This window comes from Carassius gibelio, chromosome A8 (assembly GCF_023724105.1).
Source record: "Carassius gibelio isolate Cgi1373 ecotype wild population from Czech Republic chromosome A8, carGib1.2-hapl.c, whole genome shotgun sequence".
In the NCBI taxonomy this organism is placed as follows: Eukaryota; Metazoa; Chordata; class Actinopteri; order Cypriniformes; family Cyprinidae; genus Carassius; species Carassius gibelio.
In genome coordinates this window covers 26,538,792-26,564,359 of record NC_068378.1, presented here as the reverse complement: position 1 = coordinate 26,564,359, position 25,568 = coordinate 26,538,792, and the positions used below count along the sequence as shown (strand labels likewise).

The following is a 25,568-nucleotide window of genomic DNA, read 5'->3' as shown; positions in this document are numbered from 1 at the left end:
ACGCAAAGCCATGGACATTTATACAATGCACAACATACAGTATCTCTAGGTGATTCTGATTTAAAATATAGCTTTTAGGAACATCTAGCAATGCCGTTTCAGTGGCAATTTTACTCGTGCATTAATAACCAGAAATAATTATCATTACAAACTTTGAGACTGGCTTGAGAAAGCATGCCCTTAAAGTTTAAAATGACTTTACATGTTATAAGATAGATGAAACATTAAAACATGATTTATGCATTAATATTATTAGTCATTTATAGCAAATTGTTGAGTATAAGCAAGATGCATTGTAAATACAATGTATTAGCGTTATCATTACACGTTTTATTAGGTCATTATTAGTGTCATTTATTGCAAAGAAAGAGCCACAAACAAACTTTGCAAGCACAACTTTTGACATAAATTGGTCACACTTTATTTTGGGGACCACTTCTCACTATTGAAAAATTGATATTTAAATTGAAATTGATACTTACTTGGATTTTTCGATAAAAAGTATAAATTTTCAATTTAAATATCAATTTATAAATTTTTCAATAGTGAGAAGTGGTCCCCAAAATAAAGTGTGACCAATTTATGTCAAAAGTTGTGCTTGCAAAGTTTGTTTGTTGCTCTTTCTTTGCAATAAATGACACTAATAATGACCTAATAAAACGTGTAATCACTTCTCACTATAAACAGACTATTAACTATTAACTTATTTAATTCATAATTTGCTGCTTATCAACTGTTAGTTAAGTTTAACTATGTTACGTTTAGGCATAGGTTTGTATTAAGGGATCTAAAATATAATGCAAAACGTCAGAATAGTTTGCTTTGTAAGTATTAATAAAGAGCCAATATGCATGCTAATGAGCTAATAGTGAAAGTGAAAATAGTTCCCTAAGTTCATGCACTCTCTAGTGTTGTAGTGTGTGGAGTATAGGAGCCTACTGAAAGCTCAGATGTTTCTCTCGTCTACGCTTTCACAGTATTTACGGGAAAGGCAAGATTCAGGAAGTAGAGAAACCAACTCAAGGCTCTTCTGCTTTCAAACTCCATCCTAAAACATGCATTGACTGATTTAATGAAAGAAAACAGTAGCTGTGTGTAGATCGCAGGAGTGATCTCTTCTAAGACGGAGGACAGTCTTCTGGAGAGTGTTTTTTCAGATCAAATCTGACAGGTAAAATCACCTTTATCACAGAAATACAGTCTATTCTGAATAAACAGCTTTACATATCTAAACTACAGGTACTTCTCTTATGCAATACAGCAGATTTTTTACAGTCTTATGTACAACTGATCTTATGTACAAGATACTTTGTAGCCAACATGAGATCAGAAAGTTACATGAACACAAAAGTAGTTCACTTTCTCATATTGATGTCTCACACACACACACACACACACACACACACACATGCACACACAGGACACATAGACATATATATAAATAAAATCATAAGGACTTCATCGGATGTCAGATGTAGCTCAGGTTATAAGACAAATTCTAAGCCTTTGCACTCACATACACACTTGTCCTAGTACATAAGTAGTTGTGTAACATTAGTTGTATAGACAGATATTGTTCTGATAGTGTACTCCCCTGTAGGGTTTGTATGTGAGTAATCGAGGGCCCGTCATGAGCCGTCCTCCCTCCATGCCGCCGCAGATGTGTGGCCCCTGGGAACTGAAGGAGCGGCTGGGAACCGGAGGCTTCGGGAACGTCACTCTCTGGCAAAATAAGGTACAACATTGCTCTTTTTGTCATTAAAGCAAAGAACTGAAAGAGCGGCTGAGATACAGAAGAGCAAGGGAAGAGCATTGCACATTCATAAATCTTTTGCAGTGAATGGGTGCCGTCAGAATGAGAGTCCAAACAGCTGTTAAAAGCATCACAATAATCCACAGCACTCCAGTCCATCAGAGAAACAAAAAACTGTTTGTTTGTAAGAAACAAATCTGTCACTGAGATGGTTGCTTCCAACTAAAATACAAGTACGCTATCCATAATATTCCTTGCTCCAGTGAAAGAGTGGTCTTGTCTGAATCAGGAGAGAAATCTGCACGGATCAAGCACTGTTTAAACAGCTCTAAACAAATAAGTGTGTGGATTTCGATGAGAGAGACAACAAGAGATGGACTTTTCCACTGGAGGAAGTTGATGAAGAAGAAGCAATGGTTTCAAGTTAAAAACATTTGATGATAGATTTGTTTTTTTTACAAACACACAGCTTTAGTCTTCTCCAGATGTTAACTGATGGACTGCTGTGGATTATTGTGATGTTTTTATCAGACTCTCATTCTGACGGCACCCATTCACTACAGAGCATCCATTGATAAGTGATGCCGATTTGTTTGCATGAATAAAACAAACTAAGAACATCTACATCTTGGATGCTTTGAGGGTGAGGACGTGTTTTTTTTCTTATTTAGACATCCTTGTTGATGCCGGAATAATATTGCTATCAGGCATTCAGCTTAGTTTTAGGGTTTCAACATCATTCCAATCAGCTTTTCCTGTTGCAATGGCATGATAACATTAGGGATGTTGTGATAAAAGATTACAGTGTTGTATTTGAAGTGAATCAGGCTGAAGTAGATGAGTGTAAAGCCGTGCTCATGAGTTCAGCATGCGTCAGTGTGTATATACATCACAAGATGCATTACGCTGATTTATTGTTTCCTGTTCATATAGATAGTAGAACGCATATTTTCTGGATATATGTGGGTGCAGATGATCCGTTTCAGTGTGGAGAAATTTACACTATAATTATATTAATTTATTATGCTTCATGCTTCATGCTTCATATTGGCAATCTGTTACTTCAAGTATAATTCAATGAAAATCAAAAATAAAGTTCAGAAATATTTAACATTTAAGATCAGATTTCATCTCAACTGTTTTATTTTTTTATTTAAAATTGGTTATTATAACAGATAAAATGGGTCTATATATTTATAAAATTATACATTAATGCATATATATATATATTATAATATATATCAATTTCATATATATCAATTTGAGGTTGTAGTCAGGGTTATTATCGTTAATGTAAACTGAAACCATAAAAATATGACTACTTGAAACAAAATAAAAAAATTATTAAAATAAAGTAAAAAACTTGAACTAAATGTATTTCAGCTATTTGCAAAGGCAACGCTACTCACTTTTGTTTAGCTCCAAATAAACTAAAACTTAATTTAAAAAATATATAGACACATATAGTCAATATAAAAACGTTAATAACACTATAATAACACAGATTGTTGAATTTCTCAGTGATTGACTAATGATTGCTATTCCAGAATCAAGAAAATATGTTGATCCAGTAGCATGTACTGTGTAACTAAGTCACATTTCATGTTTATTCGTTTCTTAAACTGGGGTCAGTGCGCTTTTCTTTTTTTTTCCTTTTTTGGCTTTGCGGTAAACAGCCCACGGATGCTGTCCCGTCACATCCTGGAAAAAGGTGTGTGAAAGTCTTAAAATAGAGGCACTTCAGATTCCCATCATTTAATCTTCACACCACTGGGATTTGATGTTCTCAAGAAAGAGGAAATGCATCTACCTGCTGTGTGCCACTTCCTGTCACGGGTGACCTCATGACCTCATGATGACTCACTGACTGAAACTCTCATATGTTCTCTCTCTCTCACACACACACACACACACGTTTGTTTTTGTGTAAAGTGTGTTCATCCCATAGCTGTAATGGTTTTTATACTGTACAAACTGTGGCCCTTCACCAACCCTACACCTAACCCTAACCCTCACAGGAAACTTTGTGCATTTTTACTTTCTCAAAAAAACTCATTCTGTATGATTTATAAGTGTTTTGAAAAATGGGGACATGGGTTATGTCCTCATAAGTCACCCTCTCCTTGTAAAACCTGTGTCTTACCCATGTCATTATACAGAGTTGAGTTCTGATATGATACGAAAACATGCACACACACACTCACACACACACACACACACACACTCAGGTTTACTGAGCATTAGTCTTTAAGGAATGCTCAGGTACATTAAACATTATCAGCTGTATATTTAGTGCTGTTTCAGTCGTGACGTGAATGATTCCTCAAATCATCAGTGTGTGTTGTTGAGGAGAGGAGTGTGCTGGTGCTTTACTAAATATGACACTGGAGCACAAAACCTGAAAATCTGAAAGTTGTATAAATCATCTCTCCATTAATGTATGGTTTATTAGGCTCAGACAATATTTGGCTGAGATGCAACCATTATTTGAAAATCTGGAATCTGAGGGTACCAGTGTGGTTTGGAGCGTCAAACATCTGAGACCAGCTTGAATAATCCAATAAAATCATAATAAATGAAGAGCGGAAGCAGAGGTTTATGAAAGGGGTTTATGCACTTAATGAAAGACTCCTGATGTGATGAGATTGAGTTCACTAAGTGCAGTGCATCATGGTCTCTTACTCTCCTGATGGCATTGTTTTTTTTTTTTTGTTTTTTTTTTCTGATGGCATTGGTTCCTCTCTTTCTCCCGTTTCCTCATGATGTCAGCGTGATTCCTGTCTGGAGGAGAGAAGTGAACTAAAGGAAGTGAAGTAGGAAATTAACGTGCCACCTTTTTTAAATTCCTCTCTGGATTTCACTTTATTCATCACACATTCATCAACATGTCGTATATCATACAGTTATTGTGCTTGTAAACTCACACTGGGCTCCAAGTGTCACAGATACATCATTTCACCCTCATGAGAGTTTAATCAGTTTACAAAAATGTGTGTGTTTGTGTGTGTGTGGTCACACTTCAGTTTAGGAACCTATTTTCACTTTTAATATTTGTTTATTAGCTTGCATATTGGCTTTTTATTAATACTTATAAAACCAATATTAATGCCTTATTCTGCATTATCGCAGCAAATTATGATTTAAATGAGGCAAAGGTCATAGTTAATAATCTGTTAATAATGAGAAGTGGTCCCCAAAATAAAGTGTGATAAGTTTTGCTTGCAACGTTTGTTTGTGGCTCTTTCTTTGCGATAAATGACACTGATAATGACATTATAAAACTTGCAATGATTCTGGAAATATATTTTATTTACAATGCAACTTGTTGTTACTCAGAATGTTGCTATAAATGATTAAAATAATATTAATGCATTTTAAAATCTTGTTTTAATAATAAAATATCTACAGTTTCATGAAAATGCCTTAAAATAAATTTTTTTTTGTATTTTTTATATTTTTTCCCATGCATTATTTTGCTTGTTTTTGTGTATTTAGCATAAGCAAGATGCATTGTGAAAAAAAAATATTATTACTATTAAAGTGGCATTTATTGGATCGTTGTGAGTTTAAACCGGTTGGATTGTAATATTACATTACTGTCATTTATTGCAAAGAAAGATCCACAAACAAACTTCTATGTTTTTTTTAATAATTTTCATATAATTAATTTTCTATGGTAGTGTTATTTTTAAATATGAATTTGCCTTTTGTCTCACATTTCTCCTAACATGTGCTGGTTTATCTGTGTGTGGGTGTGTGTGTGTGTGTGTGTGTGTGTGTGTGTGTGTGTGTGTGTGTGTGTGTGTGTGTGTGTGAGCAGGAGAGCAGTGTTCAGATCGCTATCAAACAGTGCCGGCAGGAGCTCAGCGACAAGAATAAAGGCAGATGGAGTTTAGAAATTCAGATCATGAAGAGGTGAGTTCATATCCATATCCTGTCCAGAGTCAAATTCCTGATTTCTGTGGATCACTACAGTTCACACACACACACACACACACACACACACACACACACACACACACACACACAGAGAGATCTGAAGAGGCATCTACACTGAAGTCTGATCAGCGTCAGAGAGGCTGAACGTGTACATTAATAACAATCTAATACTGTTTTTGGTGCAAAGACTACAAACATGGTCAGTGGATTTCCTGGTGATGAAATAATAACCTATCAACAGTAATTCTAGTAATGAATACGCCTGTGTTTTTTGGCTGATGTCATGTAGGTTTTCACGTCATGGCAGATGCTTCTTTAAAGAAAAAGCATAATTTTCATAGTATTTTTCCGTCCTTCTCCCACTGAATCTCTTCTGTGTTTACCATCTTTTAATGTTTTCGACTATGCGAAACCTTCCGTTGTTATTCGGCTATTTATATATGTTTTTATGAACAAAAGCTCTGAGCAAAACAAAGAGGGGTGAATTTATGACACCACAGTAGTAAAAAGTGAGCCAGTCTTGCGGCCACAGCATTGGTTTGTGCCGTCACAACACTTTCAGGCTCATCTTAAATTAGTAGCAAGTGCATCTTTGGTTTTTTTGGGAGGTTTTCCTCCTGTTATTGGTTTAGGGGTGAGTTTATTTGTGGCTGTATTCATGTCCTGTTGTTTATTGGAAACTGCTTATTGTATTAAGGCGTATTTGGGTGTGAAAACATGCAAACTATTATAAAGAAATATTATCCAGTTTTTGAAGGCTCTCCAGGGACAGTTGTTTCAATGTACCATCTCAGATATTTCTGAGTTTAAAGTGTTATTTCACCCAAAAATTCAAATGAAGCCATAATTTTTTACCATGTTGCATAAATATTTTGTTATTAGTTCTTTCAGATTTAAATTTGACCAATGTTTTGTTTTTATCCAACTTACTTAAAAAAAAAATACTAAATTGTAAGATTAGCAAAAGCATTTTATGCAACTGTCCTTCTTTTTTTTAATGGACAAACAAAATGAACTAAAAAAATGCACTCATTCATATTATAGCAGTGAAATCAGACTTTTCATTAAAAAAAGTAATAAATAAATAAAAAATGATCTCCGAATGGTCTCATGCAACTCATGTTGTATATTCCAAGCGTTAGAGGGGTATACACTGGGGTTGGAGAAAATGTATTATTTAGTGGAAATACTGACCCTAGTCGGTGATCTTCTGTGCACAGCTTGTATTTGTTTCTTCATTATGACTCATCTGACAACCGGAGATATTCAACTCGGGGAAGAAAGTACACAGATAGTTTTTGGGGAATTCTGGCCATTGTATTTCATGTTGCACTTTTAATAATCTTGATTTTACAAAAGTCCACTGGTGTGCTTTTATTAGATTTTATTTATTTCTAACTTGCATTTTTGTTATATATATATATATATATATATATATATATATATATATATATATATATATATATATATATATATATATATATATATATATATATATATATATATATATATATATATATATATATATATATATATATATATATATATATATATATATATATATATATATATATATATATATATATATTTAAGTATAAGTTTAATTATATTTAGTTCAGGGAAACCAAATCCACATTTTTAATTTTATTTTATTCAGTAAATGCATGATGTTTCCTAAGTCACTGTGTAATTGTGGTAAACAATCACATTCTCAATATTGACCAAAATATTTTTGATTATGATTTTTTTTATTAATTGAGCAGTCTTGCCATATCTTATATATATTTGATATAATAATTATATTATATTTTATATTTATAGGCCAGTCTTTGGGTTCTTTCAGTGGAAAAAAGCACCATGGTACAGTAATGGTAAACATCACTGAATGATTTTCAAACACACACAATGGTATTTATATTGAAAGAACATCGTAGCATGACCAAAGCACATGTCTAGTTAACCCTTAGTCATACTACTGGGGTTTTTATAGATCTTGACTTTTGAAGATTTCATCATCCAGAACAATCCAGAGGTGCTATATTCTAGGCCTGCAACTAACGATTATTTTGATAACTGATTAGTTGGCCGATTATAATTTTTTCCGATTAATCGGTTTAAAACCGATTATTTTTATTTTTTATTATTATTCAACTTTTACTGGCAAAAATCACACTATTACACATTCTGCCCAAAGACCTTAAAACAGATGTGCCAACTGAATACTATGAAAACATACAGTGCTTAACAATTTAGACCACCTAATAAATATTTTAGGAATCTGCCAAAAAAAATGTAATTCTAAAAATGTTATTGTAATTTTTGGACTAATCACAAACTGAAACAACTAAATAGCATCTATTCACATTATAACAGATGACCTCTCTTGCCTTTTATAACAGACTGAATGCTTGCTGGCATTGTTTATGTACTTTTTGACTAATTGGGTGTCTGAATAAAAAAACACTATAAAGCACTTGACAATTTTTTCTGCCTTTCTTTCACAGATAACAGCTATAATTATATTATAGAATTAGAAATAGCTTAGTACTGTTACTTAAAAGCTTATGCATATTGGAGGTCTAACCGATACAGAGCTAAAAAATTATTTTGGTAATCACCAACGCTGTTAGTTATACATGCACCGTAGGCAGACCCAACTAATCGATAATGAGAATCATTGTTGATGTTTTTCATTATCGATAATAATCTATTTTATTGATTAGTTGATGCAGCCCTGCTATATTTAACCTATGCATTGTAAAAGAGTTCAATTGTGCACACAAACTGTCCCCAGAGCTGTTTAAAATGCATGCATATTTCACTGCGTGTCACAGTGTGAGTGTTTCTGTGACGTTTCGTTGTGATCTGATGGATTGTTCCAGTTAACCAGGCTTCTGTGGTTGTGTGACGAGAGCGAGGGGTTCGGGGATGTGTTGGTTTTCTCTGATTTATAGCAGGCTGTCCCCAGACTTGGTGTGAGCCTCAAACCTGGCCTCAAAACACAATTTTGTAGAGCTCAGTGTATAAAGCCAAACCACAGCGATCACAAACACACACACACACACACACACACACAGATGTTTTTGGGGGAACACACCCAGGCCAACTGAGTTTCTCTATTGCACACATTCAGTGATCATCATCCTCTAATTAGGATGATATCAGTAATGGGTCTCAGAAATGACCTTTTGTTGTGGGGGGAAAGGAATCCCATCATGTTTTCCAGTGGGTTTGACTGTACTGGCAACTGCTCAGAAATAAAACTGACGTCAAAACAGTACGCAGTTAGATTAAACTCACCAAGGCGCGGTGATTGTCAGAGCGTGATAGACAGTGACGTGTGCTCCGTAACCCATGTAATGATAACATACCATTAGTGATGAATCTTTGCCTTATTTTTTCAAACAAGGATCTTTCTCTTTTCAGAGCACTGGTTTGGTCACCTTGAAACAAAAAGCAACACTACATAACATACTGTAATGATTTTCAATGAATGCATCTTTAATATGAGTGTATTTTGACTTGAAAATGGAAGAATTTACTTATTTTCAGTTTAATGGGGTCATGAACTGACAAATCAAATTTCCCTTGATCTTTTGACATTCAGGTCAATGTACTACAAAAACATCCTGTGAGTTTTAAAACTCAAAACTTTCTCGTTAGGCTAAAAACAGCTTTTATTCAAATTCAAGCTCAGAAAAAAATGACTTGTTTTGGAATGTGGCACTTTATGACCTAATAGTGTGGCTAAGCCCCGCCTCCACAGGAGAAGAACAACACCTGCTTCTGCATCAGTGCCTGTTTAGCTCCGCCCACTGATACATGCATGTAAAAGGAGGAGAGGAAATACCAAAGAGATGCAAACACAGTATCACTCCATCAGCAGAACCAAAAGGATGTCACAAGATTACAAGACACTGTAGTGTACGTTATGAAAACAGTCTTTGAACTGCTTTCCTTGTGATCCTATCACATCTACTGTAGATCAGACGCGTGTGCTGTTGCATCATATCACGAATCCATTTCTCTTTCAGGCCATGACCCCTTTAAACAAGCATGCGGGTGCAGATACAATCTTATTCAAGATACAATTTGATGCAGTGCTACTTTTCAAGTCAATATTTTTTTTTAAGGAATGTTGTAAATTTCAACTGAAATTTTTTTTTTAAATATTGAATGATGTTTTGCAGAAGACTGAGGCTAAAAAAAAATGCAACAATGAAACGTTCACAATAACATTAATAAGATGTAGTTAGAATTTCCATTCAAAGTGCCCTTTGGGGGGGGGGGTGAAATGCTATTTCATGCATACTGAGTTTTTTACACTGTTAAAGAGTTGGATTCCCATGCTAAACATGGACAAAGTTTCACAAATTAAGTTGTACGTTTGAAGGAGTATTTTTGGAACATTTTGGAACAAAAATACTCCTTCCGGTTTGTCACAAGTTTCGGAAAGTTTTTTTCGAGTATGGGTCTGTGTGACGTTAAATGGAGCGGAATTTCCTTATATGGGTCCTGAGGCACTTCTGCCGGAAGAGTGCGCGCTCCCGTATAGCAGAGCACTGAGAGCACAACAGACTTCACTGATCAGAGCGAGAGCGTCGCCAAATGTCACAAAAGAAGTGTGTTTTTGGTTGCCAGGGCAAGACAACCCTGCACAGATTACCAAAAAAAAAAAAAAAAAAAACATTAAGGGACCAGTGGATGGAGTTTATTTTTTACAGAGCATCAACGGAGTTGTGCAAGTGTTTGTGTTTGTTCCCTGCATTTCGAAGATGCTTGTTTTACAAACAAGGCCCAGTTTGACGCCGGATTTGCACATCGTTTATTTCTTAAGGATAATGCAGTCCCAACGAAAAAGGGTCACGATCGTGTGTTGGAACCGCAGGCGGTGAGTAAAACTGCTTCAAATATCAAATATCTGTTTCAAAAATTCAGATATCTGTTGTTAACTTAGCTATCGGCGCGTAAGCACATCGAGTAAACCTTGTACACCTTTAAAGAAAAAAAAAAAAGACAACATAAAGTGGAACTTAGTAATTTTCCAAAACCGCTAAGCAAATATATACAGTTTCAATACATACCACATAGAGACGTCCTGCTGTAGTCGTTGCTGCTGCTGCTCTCGTTCAGTTTCAGCCTCTGGATCTGATTCTGGATCATATATAAACGGCTGAATCTGACTGTTAGCCATGGTTTGTTTTGGATGTTTTTTTCCTCACGGTAATGTCACAACTTCCAAACGCTCTCAACGCAAAAGCTTACTCGAGCTCGTGATTCTTTAGCTCCGCCCACACGTCACGCCTCCAGACGCTCGTGTTTTTCCGAGAAAAAAAATCGGCACAGACTATCTTTCTCTTATGAATATAATAAAACTAAAGACTTTTTGGAGTTATGAAGGATGCAGTACTACTCTATAGGTACTCAAGATTAACAGGAGATGAAAATGAGCATTTCACCCCCCCTTTAAGCTTCCTAATATTGTTTTGGGAGTCTCCTACAAAAGTTTTAAATGCATGCAAGGACAAAAAATGCTTTAGTTTTCTCAAAATATGCATTTATCACCGAAGCAGTTCTGAGATTCAGTCTCTGTAAACCCCGCCTTTCTGTGAACCTATACTCTGCTCTGATTGGTCAGATGGCCCAGTCTGTAGTGATTGGTCCACCGTGTTCAGCTTGTGTCGAAAACGATACTCCTATTTCCACAGTTCTTTATTTTGAACGCTCGATTGAAAATATAAACATCTATACTTTATCATATTTACTGGTTGTGATCAGTGGAGTCAGCTGAGCCAAATAAACCAGACACTGATTCATCTCTCAAGAGCAAGCGTTTGTGAATCCCACATTGAACTCCTCGAGATTATAGATGCAGTCGTCAGTAAAATGATGGGAACACAAAAGAGATTGGGGTCGTACTGCTGCGATTCAGTTGGAAAAACACATTTCAACCACTGATGACTCGTTTCAGCTGTTCAGAGTCGATTCTTTCTTTTGGGAGGCAATACATTTATTTATTGTGCACTTTCGGCTTTGCAAATTAGCAGATCGTTTACATTCACTTTCACATTACACACTACTTGTGATGTGCTCTATTCAATGTACTACCAAAGAAAAGCTTAAGAGATGTAATGAAACACCTCTCATGCAACTCACTCGTCTTTACTCAAGACCTAATATTTGTTATTACAGTAATTCTGTAAATGATGTTTGCCTGTGAAGGTTAAACCGATCTGTTTATGTTCACAGATGATAGTTTTAGGTGGAGTTGTCCTGTTATGGTGCCTGGAATTCATCTGGTTTTATTCCTCTTTGTCCTGAGCATGTGTTTTATACGAGGGCCGGTCAGCCGTCTGAATATTACAAACACATTTTTAATAACATTATGTAAGCCACATTATGAGGGGCTTGTATGTGCATTGAGGTCTCTGTTGTTTGCACGTTATGATGAAACGTCTCTCTTCTCGAAGGTTGAATCACATGAATGTGGTGGCAGCGAGAGACGTTCCAGAAGAGCTCCAGAAACTGGCCATAAATGACCTTCCATTGCTGGCCATGGAGTACTGCCAGGGAGGAGACCTACGCAAGGTGTGTGTTTTTGGGCATGTATTATGGTGATAGCATGGGGTATATACTATGATAACATAGTATATGAATATTCAAATAATTTAGTTGTAGGGTTGCGATTAATCAAAATAAATAAATGCACTGCATGTTTCAGAGTGAAGCGTGGCACTGTGTTCATTTACACGAGCAGCTCATTATTCGTAGCAACTCGGTTTAGTAAATTAGTAAATCCTTATCTGCATCTGGTTGCATTTGGAAACACAGCATGCACCAACCATCTTCCCAAATTTGTAATAAAAAGCACTTATCAACAAAAGAGACGCTTCAGGGGATCCCTAGGGTTTTTTAGTCAAAATAAATGTTTGATTGGTTCAAAGTTTGAAAATGAAGACATTAAGTCAGCCATAAATATTAGTATTGTTATTTTGCAGTTGTAATTTAAAATAATGCAATAATATTTTTTATTAAAAATTGTTATATTTTTATTTAGTAAGGATAATAACACTTTTTGTTATTATCATATTTTATAGCCATATTAAATAAACAGTTCAGCTCAAAAGCAGAATCTGCAAATTATTTGAACAAAATAAGAGGGATCATAAAAATTGCATGATATTTTTATTTAGTTCAGGGATCCACAATATAATCTGAACAACATCATAAGTGAACTTTTTACCTGAATGGTGATTAGTTTTACTGTCACTGGATCGAATAAAAATCTCAAACATGACACACACACACACACACACACACACACACACACACACACACATATATATATACACAATGCATGAACATCATTTAATTCAGATTTTAAATGCAATTTTGCCTTTTTTATGAAATTATGAAAACTGAGTCGAAGGCTGATAAATAAGTGCATGGTTTTGCAGATTTGGTGTGTAATTCTGTTTGAGTGACAGCTTTCAGAATCTGTAATCTGTAAGTAAAGATTTAATGTGTAAGCATTTGATAAAAACTGTAACATCCCTGAATCACTTCACATGTATTATTACAAATTGTAGCTGTATTTAAAATTTGAAATGTAAATCTATACAGGAACAAATCTAGTCTACAGTCATATTATCTCTGCTGGTTTTATTAAAATTGAGTCCACAAACGAAGGCCAGCGTTTATGAATGAAAAATAACCAAATCTTTCAAAGGTGGGAAGTCAAAATGAAGCAATAGCAGTCTGGTCAAAGATTTCTTAAAAGAGAATCAGAAATAATTTAAACCTGGAAATAAACTGAAGTTGGATGAAAATAAACGCTGTTGTTTAAAACGAGTGAGAAAAGTAATTAAAACATCTACTTTGATATTACAGCAGAGTTCTGTTTCTCTACAGACATTTAAACACTGGCACATATGCGGGTTCGCGAATCATTTGAGTCAGTTCGGGAGTTCGGAGCCGGATCGCGAATCATTTGAATAAGTTTGGGGATCGCAAATCATTTGAATCAGTTCGGGAGTTCGTAGCGGGATCGCGAATCATTTAAGTCATTTCAGGAGTTTAAAGCGGGTCAGCAAATCATTTGAATAAGTTTGGGGATCGCGATTCATTTGAATCAGTTCGGGAGTTCGTAGCGGGTTCGCGAATCATTTGAGTCGGGAGTTCAAAGCGGGTCCGCGAATCATTTGAGTCAGTTTGGGGATCGCGAAACATTTGAATCATTTCGGGAGTTCGTAGCGGGTTCGCGAATCATTTGAGTCATTTCGGGAGTTCAAAGCGGGTCCGCGAATCATTTGAGTCAGTTTGGGGATCGCGTATCATTTGAATCATTTCGGGAGTTCGTAGCGGGTTCGCGAATCATTTGAGTCATTTCGGGAGTTCAAAGCGGGTCCGCGAATCATTTGAGTCAGTTTGGGGATCGCGAAACATTTGAATCATTTCGGGAGTTCGTAGCGGGTTCACGAATCATTTGAGTCATTTCGGGAGTTCAAAGCGGGTCCGCGAATCATTTGAGTCAGTTTGGGGATCGCGTATCATTTGAGTCATTTCGGGAGTTCAAAGCGGGTCCGCGAATCATTTGAGTCAGTTTGGGGATCGCGAAACATTTGAATCATTTCGGGAGTTCGTAGCGGGTTCACGAATCATTTGAGTCATTTCGGGAGTTCAAAGCGGGATCGCGAATCATTTGAGTCAGTTTGGGAATCGCGAATCATAGCTGTATGGATAGGCATTTTTAACTAATTTAGTAGCTAGCTCAAATTAAGTTTTCCAAGCGTGTTTAGGTGTGATATGTGAAGTCGTATTTTTTGTTTTAATGATGTGCCTTTTAACAGTATCAACTATATTCAAAAACTAAACAAATTGTGCCTAAAAAGTGCACACATCAAGGCTAATGTGAAGTTACATGATGAAGTCATACTAGTGCGCGTGTGCATTTTGAGTGTTCTTTCACTGCATTATTCGGTGTATTCAAATGCATTTATGAATGCATCTGAATAATCACAAAATTCAAGGTATTGGGGTTAGAAAATGTATATATTTATATAATTTTATGTAGTTAATCAATATCACACGAAGAGTGCTATTTCATTTTTTCTCCAAAAATCTGGGTTCTTTCTTGTCATTATAGAACCTTTTTAGCATAAAAGGTTCTTTGGAGTTGAGTAAAGAACCCTATGGTTCTATATAGAACCCCAATGAACCCTTTTTTCTAAGACTGTACTATTGAAAAAATCCAAGATCCAGAATCAGGGATCATTAAATATACAGTGATGCCTTGATGATTTACAGTTTGTGTGTATATATATACACACACAAACACACACACACACACACACACATGTATATATATATATATATATATATATATATATATATATATATATATATATATATATATATATATATATACATACATATATATACATTATTATTATACATTATTTATTAATTAATGTCTAATGTGCAATATTTTTTTTCAGATAAATTATGAAACTACAATAAGCTCTAAAATATTTTCGTTAAGTTTTAAATCTATGGGGGGGGGGGTCAGCAGTGATGGATTTTACTGTAGTTATTTTCAAAGCCTTCAGTATAAAAAGCTCTCATTATAAAAATAATTTTACATATCTGCAGAAATCCTGTATCATGCATAACTAATATAACACTGTCCAGAATAAGCTATTTCCCATAACAGATGTTTACATATAGTCCACAAGACAAAACAACAGCTGGACGTAAAAAAAAGTTTACATACCCTTGATTCTTAATCATCTGTGTTGTTATCTGAATTATCCACATAATAGTTGTGTTAATAATAGTTACACTCACTCAGTGTGAGGAAAATCATACAGTCGCTGCAGGAAAGGGCTCAAATATGAAGGATATGCCAGAAAACAAAACAAAAAATGCAGGATCTGAAGTTTTTTCTGAAGAACATCATTTTAGCTGATCAGAACAAACAAGGGACTCATGAACCACAGCAAACCTGATTTTTTTGTTTTGTTTTGTTGCACATTTTACATTGCACTTGTAATCGTGCAGCTCTATTCACTTGCTTTTATCAAAATAATCTGTATTTCCAGTATCTGAACCTGCATGAGAACTGCTGTGGCATGAGAGAAACTGCTGTGCTGACACTGATTCAAAATATATGTGAGTCCACACACACCAGCCGATGGAAATCCAGTGTTATTCCCAAAAATAACACAACCAGCTGTTCATAAGCACAGTTTTGAGATGGCCAGTCATCACATGAGCAGGTGAACACATCCGAGCCGTCTCTGCTGAAGCTGAGTTTGTGTCGGAACTGGTCTTGTGAATGCCAGGATATAAACCGAGTCAAATATTTGACCTAGATTTCCTGGACAGTATGAATCAGACCAAATCTGACTCACATTACCCGAAAGAAAGAGTCTGACATTGCATGACATTTTAGCCAGAAAAGTGGAAATGTTTGGTGCTTTGGTAAATCTGAGCACAGACATCATTGAGATCTCTTTTGAAACTCTAGGAGAGAAGTTTGATTTCTGGGGTCTTTTGTTTTTAGAAGAACACGCTCTGAGAAACAGGAACTTAGTTGCCAGATATATTCTCATTTTGTGCTCCACTTAAGTTTCAGTCGTACTGTTATGAGTCTGAGCATGAATGAACCATGTGATATTTCAAATGATCTTTAGTCACTGCAGTGTTATCGTAGTAACATAATATTTTCACTTTGGCAGTCAGTGAGAGTTCTGGTTTTGATTTGAGAAAGGAATAATCCAGCCAAAAATATCATTTCTGTCATTTACTCACCCTTATTTTGATCCAAATCTGTATGGTTTTATTTCTTCTACAGAACAGAAAAGTCATAGGGCAAAAAAAAAAAATAATATTAATAATAAAACCCACAAAAAAAAGTTTGAGTAAATGATGACAGAATGTTATTTTTGGGTGTACTGTCCCTTTAAAAGTAGAGTGTCTCATTTTCTCAATGTTAAATACTTAATGTTTAATATGCATTCACTATGAATTAATTCTAGTAGTTCCTAAAAAGTGTAAATGCATTGGCGTAAGATGGTGCATTAAAAAATGAGTTAAGCTGTTGATATTTTATACCTGGACATATGTTTGAGACACACTGAGGTTTTTTACCGCAACATTAACACATACACACACTGAAATGCATGAGTTGTCTGAGCAGATTGTATTTATTATCTCATAAAAATGTAAATATAACCAGTACATGAGCATTTAAGAAAGCCGTATTTGAGTTGTTAATTAAAAAATCTCTCTCTAGCCTCAGCGCTGACGTACCTCCACGGGATGAGGATTATTCACAGAGACCTCAAACCAGAAAACATCGTCCTTCAACAGGGAGAAAAACAAGTGAGTGCAGAGACATTCACTGATAAAAAATAATAATTAGATGCCACTGTTTTTATACCTTTATTGCTTAATTAAAAATGCATTTCTGCATCATGCATCTTTTTGTGTTGTAGCTGGTTCATAAGATCATAGACCTGGGTTACGCTAAAGAGCTGGACCAGAGCAGCCTGTGCACATCGTTTGTTGGGACGCTGCAGTATTTGGTGGGTTTCTATGCAAAGTGCAAGACTTCTCATTGGCACAGACTCTCGTCTATACTGATATAAAGAACTTTCTGTCTCTGTCTTCTCTCTTTAAGGCCCCTGAGCTGTTAGAGCAGCAGAAGTATACAGTGGCGGTGGATTACTGGAGTTTTGGGACACTGGTGTTTGAGTGCGTCACAGGATTCAGGCCTTTTCTACCAAACTGGCAACCCGTGTCATGGTGTTTACTCCCTCAGCTGTATTTTACATTTGACTGGACGTTTCTCGATTAGTTTGGTGTTAAACTCCACGTGTAAACACCTAGTTACTATTCATGAAATCACAGCTTTCCAGACATTTTAAGAGCCGAATGTTTCTCATTTTGAAGCTTGGAATAACTAGTCAAATGTGACCCTGGAACACAAAACTTAAGTCTGAAGTCCCTGGGGTGTATTTGTAGCAATAGCCAAATGGGTCAAAATTATCGATTTATCTTTTATGCCAAAAATCAAGATATTAAGTAAAGATCATGTTCCATGAAGATATTTTGTTAACTTGCTACAGTAAATATATCAAAACTTCATTTTTGATTAGTAATATGCATATCTAAGAATTCATTAAAGATGATTTCCTCAATATTTAGATTGTTTTGCATCCTCAGATTCCAGATTTTCTAATATTTTTCCGATCCTAACAAACCCCACATCAATTAAAAAGCTCATTCATTCGGCTTTCATATGATTTATAATTCTCAATCTCGTAAAATTGACACTTAACACTGGTTTTGTGGTCCAGCGTCACAAATTCTTTACAAAATATTCCTTTCGTATTCATTTATGTGACTTTTCCAGGTCTATAAACCACACAAGCCTTCCTTGCACATCCCAATTTTCCAAAGACTGTGGGATTCCAAGTTCTTCAAAGAAAGCTAAATATCCCCATAAAAGTCAAATTGCCCTGGAAACATAGAGTTTTAGAGCATCTGGCTTCCTATCCTGCTAACTAAATAAAACATGCTGAGAAAAAGGTAAACTGTAACAGAGCTAGTCCGACATACAGATGTGAGGAAATGACATGGTTTCCAAAATATTTTTCATAAGTCATGGCCTGACAGCTCGAGCCAGAGTTCTTATGCTCCATGCAACCTTCATTAAACCCTATAGTTCTAATATTTCATGTTTGAGTAAAGATAATATTTCTGCTTCGACTGTTTGTTATTCCAGAGAGTTCTGCACTATGATTGGCTGTGCTCCATATGAGAAAGATCAAGGGCGTGTGCTTCGCTTGAACTTGCATTGCTCTTTCTCTTTCTCCTCAGGCACAGCAAGCTGCAGCAGAAAAGACTGGATGATATTGTGGTTTATGAGGACCTGACGGGAGAAGTTCGATTCTCCAAACACCTCCCGAACCCTCACAACCTCAACAAGTGAGTCCTGAGGCCACATAAACGAGCGGATCTGTCATTGAGAATGAGGTTTTGAAACAGTGTTATTAAACGATGCACTCATTTCTGTTAAATGACATTATTTATAATGTGAAATGTAGAACAGGGCTTGATTTTATCCATCAGTATTTGTTTGGATCATGAAAGTGGGCTGTGATATTATTGGTTAATTTAATCTTTCCCTTTCCAATTGGATTACAACAACCGAATATAAATATCATAGTTAAATGAATTTTAAATCAATAACATTTAGTAACTAATAAGCAGGTACAATTATTTTTTTTTATATAGTTCTTAATACAACACAGATTACTTCAAAACAACTGATAGGGATATATAAGTAAAATGTTGTAATGTTTTTCAATTTCAGAAATTCGTTTTCATAATTTTTTGGATTTGTGTTTTTTTTTTTTTTTACTATTAGTATTTTTATAAATCACAACATCAGTTTCATCTATAGAGGAGATTTACAGTAGATGACGCTTAAAATTAAGTTAAATTAAGATTTATAGCTAAGTCAATCATTTTTTACGAAATATTGAGTACCCTTGATGTACTATATGATTAATATTTTCTGTTTTCACTTTAATTTCAGTTAATTTTTATTGAATATATATTTTTACATTTTATTATTTTTTTATTTAGTTTTAGTTATTTTAGAACTTATAATATAGTATTTATATTATATATTTACTTTTTAATAATAATATAATAATAATAATGATTTATTTTTTTTATATTCTATTTAATTTTAGCTAACGTTTATTTAGTTTTAAGTAACAATGTTTTTATGCTTTTAGTTTTAGTTCGTTCTAATAGTGACCCTGATATTAACACATTCATCACAATGTAGCCCATGTGGTTCATCTAACTGTGTTTCAGACTGTTAGCGAGTGAACTGGAGAGCTGGTTACAAATGATGCTGAGATGGTCACCTAAAGAGCGAGGCAAATGTTTAATACAGCGGAGCAAAGACAGTCAGGATGGGGTCAAAGACTCAGAAGAGGACAATAAAGAAAACAGTTCAGAGGCTGGTAAAGACTCTCCGAAAGCTTCCTGTTTCTGCTTCGATGAATTAAGCCGGATTCTGAATCTAAAGGTAGGCTGAATCTCTCGTCAGTCACAGTGTGGCGTGGAAACATGTCTGATGCGACCGTCTCTGTCTTCTCAGCTGGTCCATGTGCTCAACATGACCTCTGCTGAGATATTTAGCTACTCGGTGCAGCCGCAGGAGAACGTGGCATCCCTGCAGGAGCGAATCACACAGGACACTCACATTCTTCCGGCCAATCAGGAGCTGCTGCTGGAGGCGGGGCTTGCGCTTGAGCCGCACAACAGCGCCACGCAGTGTGCAATCGATTATAGCGTGCGTTTGATGTAACAATAAACTTTTTTGAATTGAAGCTGATTTTATTGACTCTGTGTTTGTATCATCCTGATTGTTTTGTGTTGTTTAGATGATGGACACTCGGCGGGCCGATGAGCCGCTGGTTTTCCTGTTTGACCGTTCGTGTTACAGCTACGAGCCTCAGTTTACGCCGCGCGTCCTGCCTGAGAACATCCGATTCGTCCGTGAGTTACTATTTTATTGCAAGATGTTATAAACAGTCAGAATTTACTTTTCAAAATTCACAATTTTTTTTGTTTAGAATCTGAAGTTTATTTCTACGATGGTGTTTTAGTGCGACATTTGAAAAAAAAATCGCGACTTTATTCTTGTAATATTCCGACTTTATTTTCATAATATTTTGACTTTATTCTCATAGTAGGCCTATAACGACATTATTCTCTAAACATTTCAACTTTATTCTCTAAGTATTTCGACTTTATTCTCGTAGTATTTCGACTTAATTCTCAAAACATTTCAACTTTATTCTCGTAATATTTTGACTTTATTCTGGTAGTATTTCGACTTTATTCTCGTAGTATTTCGACTTTATTCTCGTAGTGTTTCGACTTTATTCGTGAAACATTTAGACTTTATTCTCGTAGTATTTCGACTATATTTTTGAAACATTTAAACTTTATTCTCGTAATATTTCAACTTTATTATCGTAATATTTAGACTTTATTATCATTTTATTTTCGAAACATTTCAACTTTATTCTCGTAGTATTTCGATTTTATTCTCGAAACATTTTGACTTTATTCTCTAAACATTTCAACTTTATTCTTGTAATATTTTGACTTTATTCTTGAATATTTCGACTTTATTCTCTTAGTAGTTTGACTTTATTCTCTAAACATTTAGAATTTATTCTCGAAATATTTCGACTTTATTCTCATAGTATTTTGACTTTATTCTCGTAATATTTTGACTTTATTCTCTTAGTATTTCGACTTTATTTTCGTAGTATTTCGACTTTATTTTAGAAACATTTCGACTTTATTCTCGTAGTATTTCGACGTTATTCTCATAGTATTTCAACTTTATTCTCGTAATATTTCAACTTTATTATCGTATTATTTCGACTTTAGTCTCTTAGTATTTCGACTTTATTCTCGTAGTATTCGACTTTATACTCGAAACATTTCAACTTTATTCTCGTAATATTTCAACTTTATTATCATAATATTTCGACTTTATTATCGTAGTATTTCGACTTTATTATCGTAGCATTTTGACTTTATTCTCTTGATTTTTCGACTTTATTCTCAAAGTATTTTGACTTTATTCTCGTAATATTTCGACTTTATTCTCGAAACATTTAGACTTTATTCTCGTAGTGTTTCGACTTTATTCTCGAAACATTTAGACTTTATTCTCGAAACATTTAGACTTTATTCTCGTAGTATTTCGACTTTATTTTTGAAACATTTCAACTTTATTCTCGTAATATTTAGACTTTATTATCGTAGTATTTTTTTATAAAATGATGCATGGTTTCTTTATATAAGAGCCTTATTCCTCGGCTGGGATTGTGTAGAGCGCTTTAAAGCAGCACTTAGGACCTTAAACCCATTGATCCCTGTTGAAGACGATTATAAGTAGAAAAATCCTGGAATGTTTTCCTCAATCTTCATTTCTTTGCGACTGAAGACAGAGAGACATCAACATTTTGGATGACATAAATGATCAGATTTATAATGTGGAAGTGAACTACTATTCTTTTAAACTCCTGAATATCTGTAAAAGCTTCAGTGTCATGAACCTCTGTAGTCTGATTCCTCACAAACCCGACTTTGTTTCCCAGCGGACTGATGTAAATTAGCTGCTCAAACTCACCTGTGTTGTGTTTGCAGTAAGGTGAAGGCCATGGAGCTCTTCCGGAAACTGAGAGAGAAACCCAGAGGTAAGACACGCATCCTGAAGAAGACGCTCCCGCTCCGTCGCTGGATCTCAGAGTCTCGTTATGTCTCCAGAGCAGCGCAGTACGGGCGACTGTCAGGAAGTGATCAAACTGGTGGTCCAGGCTGTGCAGTTCTACGAGAGGAAGTTACGGGATTTCTACACACACCTCAGGTTGGCTTCTGTGTGATTTTTAATCAGATTTCATTATAAACCTCTCTGTAGACAACCTATCCTTGTTTTGATGGGTTGTGATATATGAGCTCGGTTTCATATGAGTAAAGCTGGTTTGACCTTGGACATCCAATATTCAGAAATTTAGGGACCGGACATATGCGTTTTCCCTGGGAATCGAACCCACAACCTTTTGCACTACTAACGCAATGCTCTACCACTGAACTTCAATAAACTAAGAATCGTACAATAGCAATGGAGGGACAAGAAAAAAACCTGAAAAATACAAATAAACCTGGCACTTTTTCTATTATGTGTAATGTTTGTTTATTGTTCATTTTATTAATAACTTTTCATTAGACATTTTTAAAGCCATATTTACTTGGATAGATACTGTTTTACTTTATTTTTTTACTTAAAAATATACTTAATAAGCATGAACTCAATAATGACACTATATAGTCTTCTGTAGAGCTGCTTTCCAGCTTCAATTCCTAAAGCACTTTATGACTTAATATTTTTTTAGGTTTTAAAGGTGCCATCTGTAATGTTTGGCAAAAAAAATCAAGTCATACTCCACATTCCATACCAGATGGGGGCAGTATGCCTCAATGTGAATTGGTCTACTCTAGAGTAACAAACGAGAAACGGCATAGTCTCTATGCTCCGCCCCTACTTTCACAACAACACTACAGCCATAGCCGAAGACTAATAAGAGGACGTTATGCCTCCAGAGGAACGTTGGGTGATGTCAAGTGATATTGAAACATGACATCTTCAAGCTACTCCCCTTCACCTTTACCAGTCAATATGTTCCTATTCGTTTTGTTCATATTACATTTTGAGTTGTATATACACATTATTTGAATTAAATTAATTTGACAGACAGCATTCAGAGGACACGGAGACCAACAGACTAGACAGAGCAGGGTAAGTTATAGCTAGCTAATTATCAAACGCAGCTACGGTTAGCCGTCGCTAACATTAGCACGTTTATCGAACAGCCTTCGATACAATTTCTATGTTATAACTTCCCGAAAACAAATACACAAACATAAAACAAACTTCTTGCTAACAGCATCTTACTTACCAATCCAAAAGAAATGTTGCAAGTTCGGAGTGGAACCTCATTTCTTTCAGGTCCATCAGTTTTCTCCAGCGATTAAAAGCAGTGCCGATGTTTACTCTGGTTCGGCTCCTTTTCTTATCGGATTTGATTTGTGTTTCCGAGCGCGGTTGTTTCCCTGTAGCGGGTGACGCTCTCTTCCCTGAACTGAAATAAAGTACTGGGCTGTACTTTCCACACGATTGACATCAGGTTCAAGTACACGCCCACAAGCCGTGCGAGTTATTCGAGTATTGCAGGTTGGCTGGTGGTTATGTTGCCGGCATACCGCCTCCCATGGCCGAAACTGGTATTACGTCACCTGTCGGGCCGGGGCTAGTAATGCTAATGCTAATTAAGGTTGATATCTCTGCAGCACTATAACTTGACATTTTTTTAATGACAAAATCGCCCTTATTTCTTCTCATTCTTTTGATGCGTGTAGGTCATGTTATGGATATTTTTACCTCAATTTTTGCATATGGCACCTTTAAAAAATTAGTACCAAATCAGTTGATACTCATATCTCTTCATTTTGTCTAGATGCATTGAAAATAAACTAATTGGTATGGAATTTGTACCTTTAACTTGATATTTTTTCAGTTTTCTTTATATTCCATTGCTTTATCCTGTCTACTGTTAAGGAACGCGCTGTTCAGTCATCATCATAAGTCATTTAAATGTATAAAAGGTGTGGGTGTGTGTGTGTGTGTGTGTGTGTGTGTGTGTGTGTGCAGTAAGACGATGGTGTGTCGTCAGAGGGTTCTGGAGCTGCTGCCGCGTGTGGAGGGGACGGTGAGTGCGATGGCTCGCAGTGAGAAACAGCTTCAGCATCTGCAGGGGAAGAGACAGAAGGAGCTGTGGAACCTGCTCAAAGTGGCCTGTGTATGCATACTTACTCCTACGACTGCAGTATGCATGCATGTGTGCACTTGCACGATGTCGTGTGCTTGACTTGAGCGTGTGTGTGTTTTAGAGTAAGGTTCGTAGTCCAGTGAGCGGCAGTCCAGACGGAGGACGGACTCCACCGGCCCCTGCACACCCGCTGATGTCCCACAGAGCGTCTGATGTACTGCAGGCGTGAGTCTAGTGCATCATGAGACACTTTGCATTCATCTGCATGTTTCCATCATGAGTGTTTCCTTCTCCTGTGTGTGTTTAGAGACAAGTCTCTGCTTGTGATTGAGGAGAGCAGGATGTTTGAGAGCCGCCTGCAGAGTTTAGTGCAGGACACCATTCAGGAAACAGAGAGCAGCATGCAGGTAACTCGTTTAGAGAAATAGATCTATTCGGACTCGTTTTGTAGAGTTTTTACTGAATTTCAAATTCAGCAAAATGACAAAAATTTTAGTTTTCTTAAAATCTTCTGACCCTAAGGTTATTCAAGATCAGGATGAGTTTGATTCTTCATCAGGTTTGTAGAAATGTAGCATTGCATCAGTGTCTCATCAATGGATGCTCTGCAGTGAATGGGTGCCGTCAGAATGAGAGTCTGATAAAAACATCACAATAATCCACAACAGTCCAGTCCATCAGTGAACATCAGGAGAAGACAAAAGCTGTGTTTTGTAGTAAATAAATAAAAAAATACTGTTTTTTTTTTACAAAATTTTGTCCATTGAAAAAGTGTTCTGGTCTGAATCAGGAGAGAAATCTGCACAGATCAAGCACCGTTTACAAGCCGAAACGTCTCTAAACAAATATACGGGTTGATTTTGATGAGAGAGGACAAAATAAGATGGACTTTTTTCACTTGGAAAAAGTGTTAATATTGAATATGGACTCATATTATAGTCAGAAGCAATAGTTGAAACCCCTTAAAGACGGATTTGTTTCTGACAGACACAAAGCTTTTTAGCTTCTCGAGACTTTAACTGATGGACTGGAGTGCTGTGGATTACTTGTGGTGTTTTTTTATCAGACTCTCATTCTGGCGGCACCCATTCACTGCAGAGCATCCATTGATGAGACACTGATTCAATACTACACAGATCAGAGATTATGTTCATCACTGACATTCATCTCTTTCTCTTGTAGATACTGAGAGAGTGGAAGTGGTTGAACGGAGGGCAGGATTTGGCTTGATGTCACAGGTCACCAAACATGATGCTGTACTGCCACCAACTGGAGGAAACACGTTACTGCAGGAAATCATTTCTTACCTTCAACCCTTAAATATGGTTTTTAATCATTTACGTTGACAATTTTCCAGCCTTTATGATGTTTTCTATGCAAATGCCACAAATAATTGTATATAAATATTGTTGGATCCATGACAAATAGCTTGTGATGTTCCT

At 35.8% G+C, this 25,568-nt stretch overlaps 1 protein-coding gene across 1 annotated transcript; it reads left to right on the top strand.

The window, feature by feature from the left end:
* The first annotated feature begins 640 nt into the window (after positions 1 to 640).
* LOC128019162 (inhibitor of nuclear factor kappa-B kinase subunit beta) lies at positions 641 to 25,551 on the top strand. Its single transcript, XM_052605214.1, has 18 exons — positions 641 to 1,171; positions 1,601 to 1,735; positions 5,574 to 5,668; positions 12,163 to 12,280; positions 15,793 to 15,862; positions 16,989 to 17,077; positions 17,191 to 17,280; positions 17,376 to 17,500; positions 18,578 to 18,685; positions 19,586 to 19,802; positions 19,875 to 20,069; positions 20,161 to 20,306; positions 21,947 to 21,996; positions 22,067 to 22,166; positions 24,009 to 24,156; positions 24,248 to 24,351; positions 24,434 to 24,533; positions 25,309 to 25,551. Exons 2-18 carry the CDS (start codon positions 1,631 to 1,633, stop codon positions 25,354 to 25,356), a joined length of 1,908 nt encoding a protein of 635 aa, XP_052461174.1. The 5' UTR covers positions 641 to 1,171; positions 1,601 to 1,630; the 3' UTR covers positions 25,357 to 25,551.
* The last annotated feature ends 17 nt before the right edge of the window (positions 25,552 to 25,568 follow it).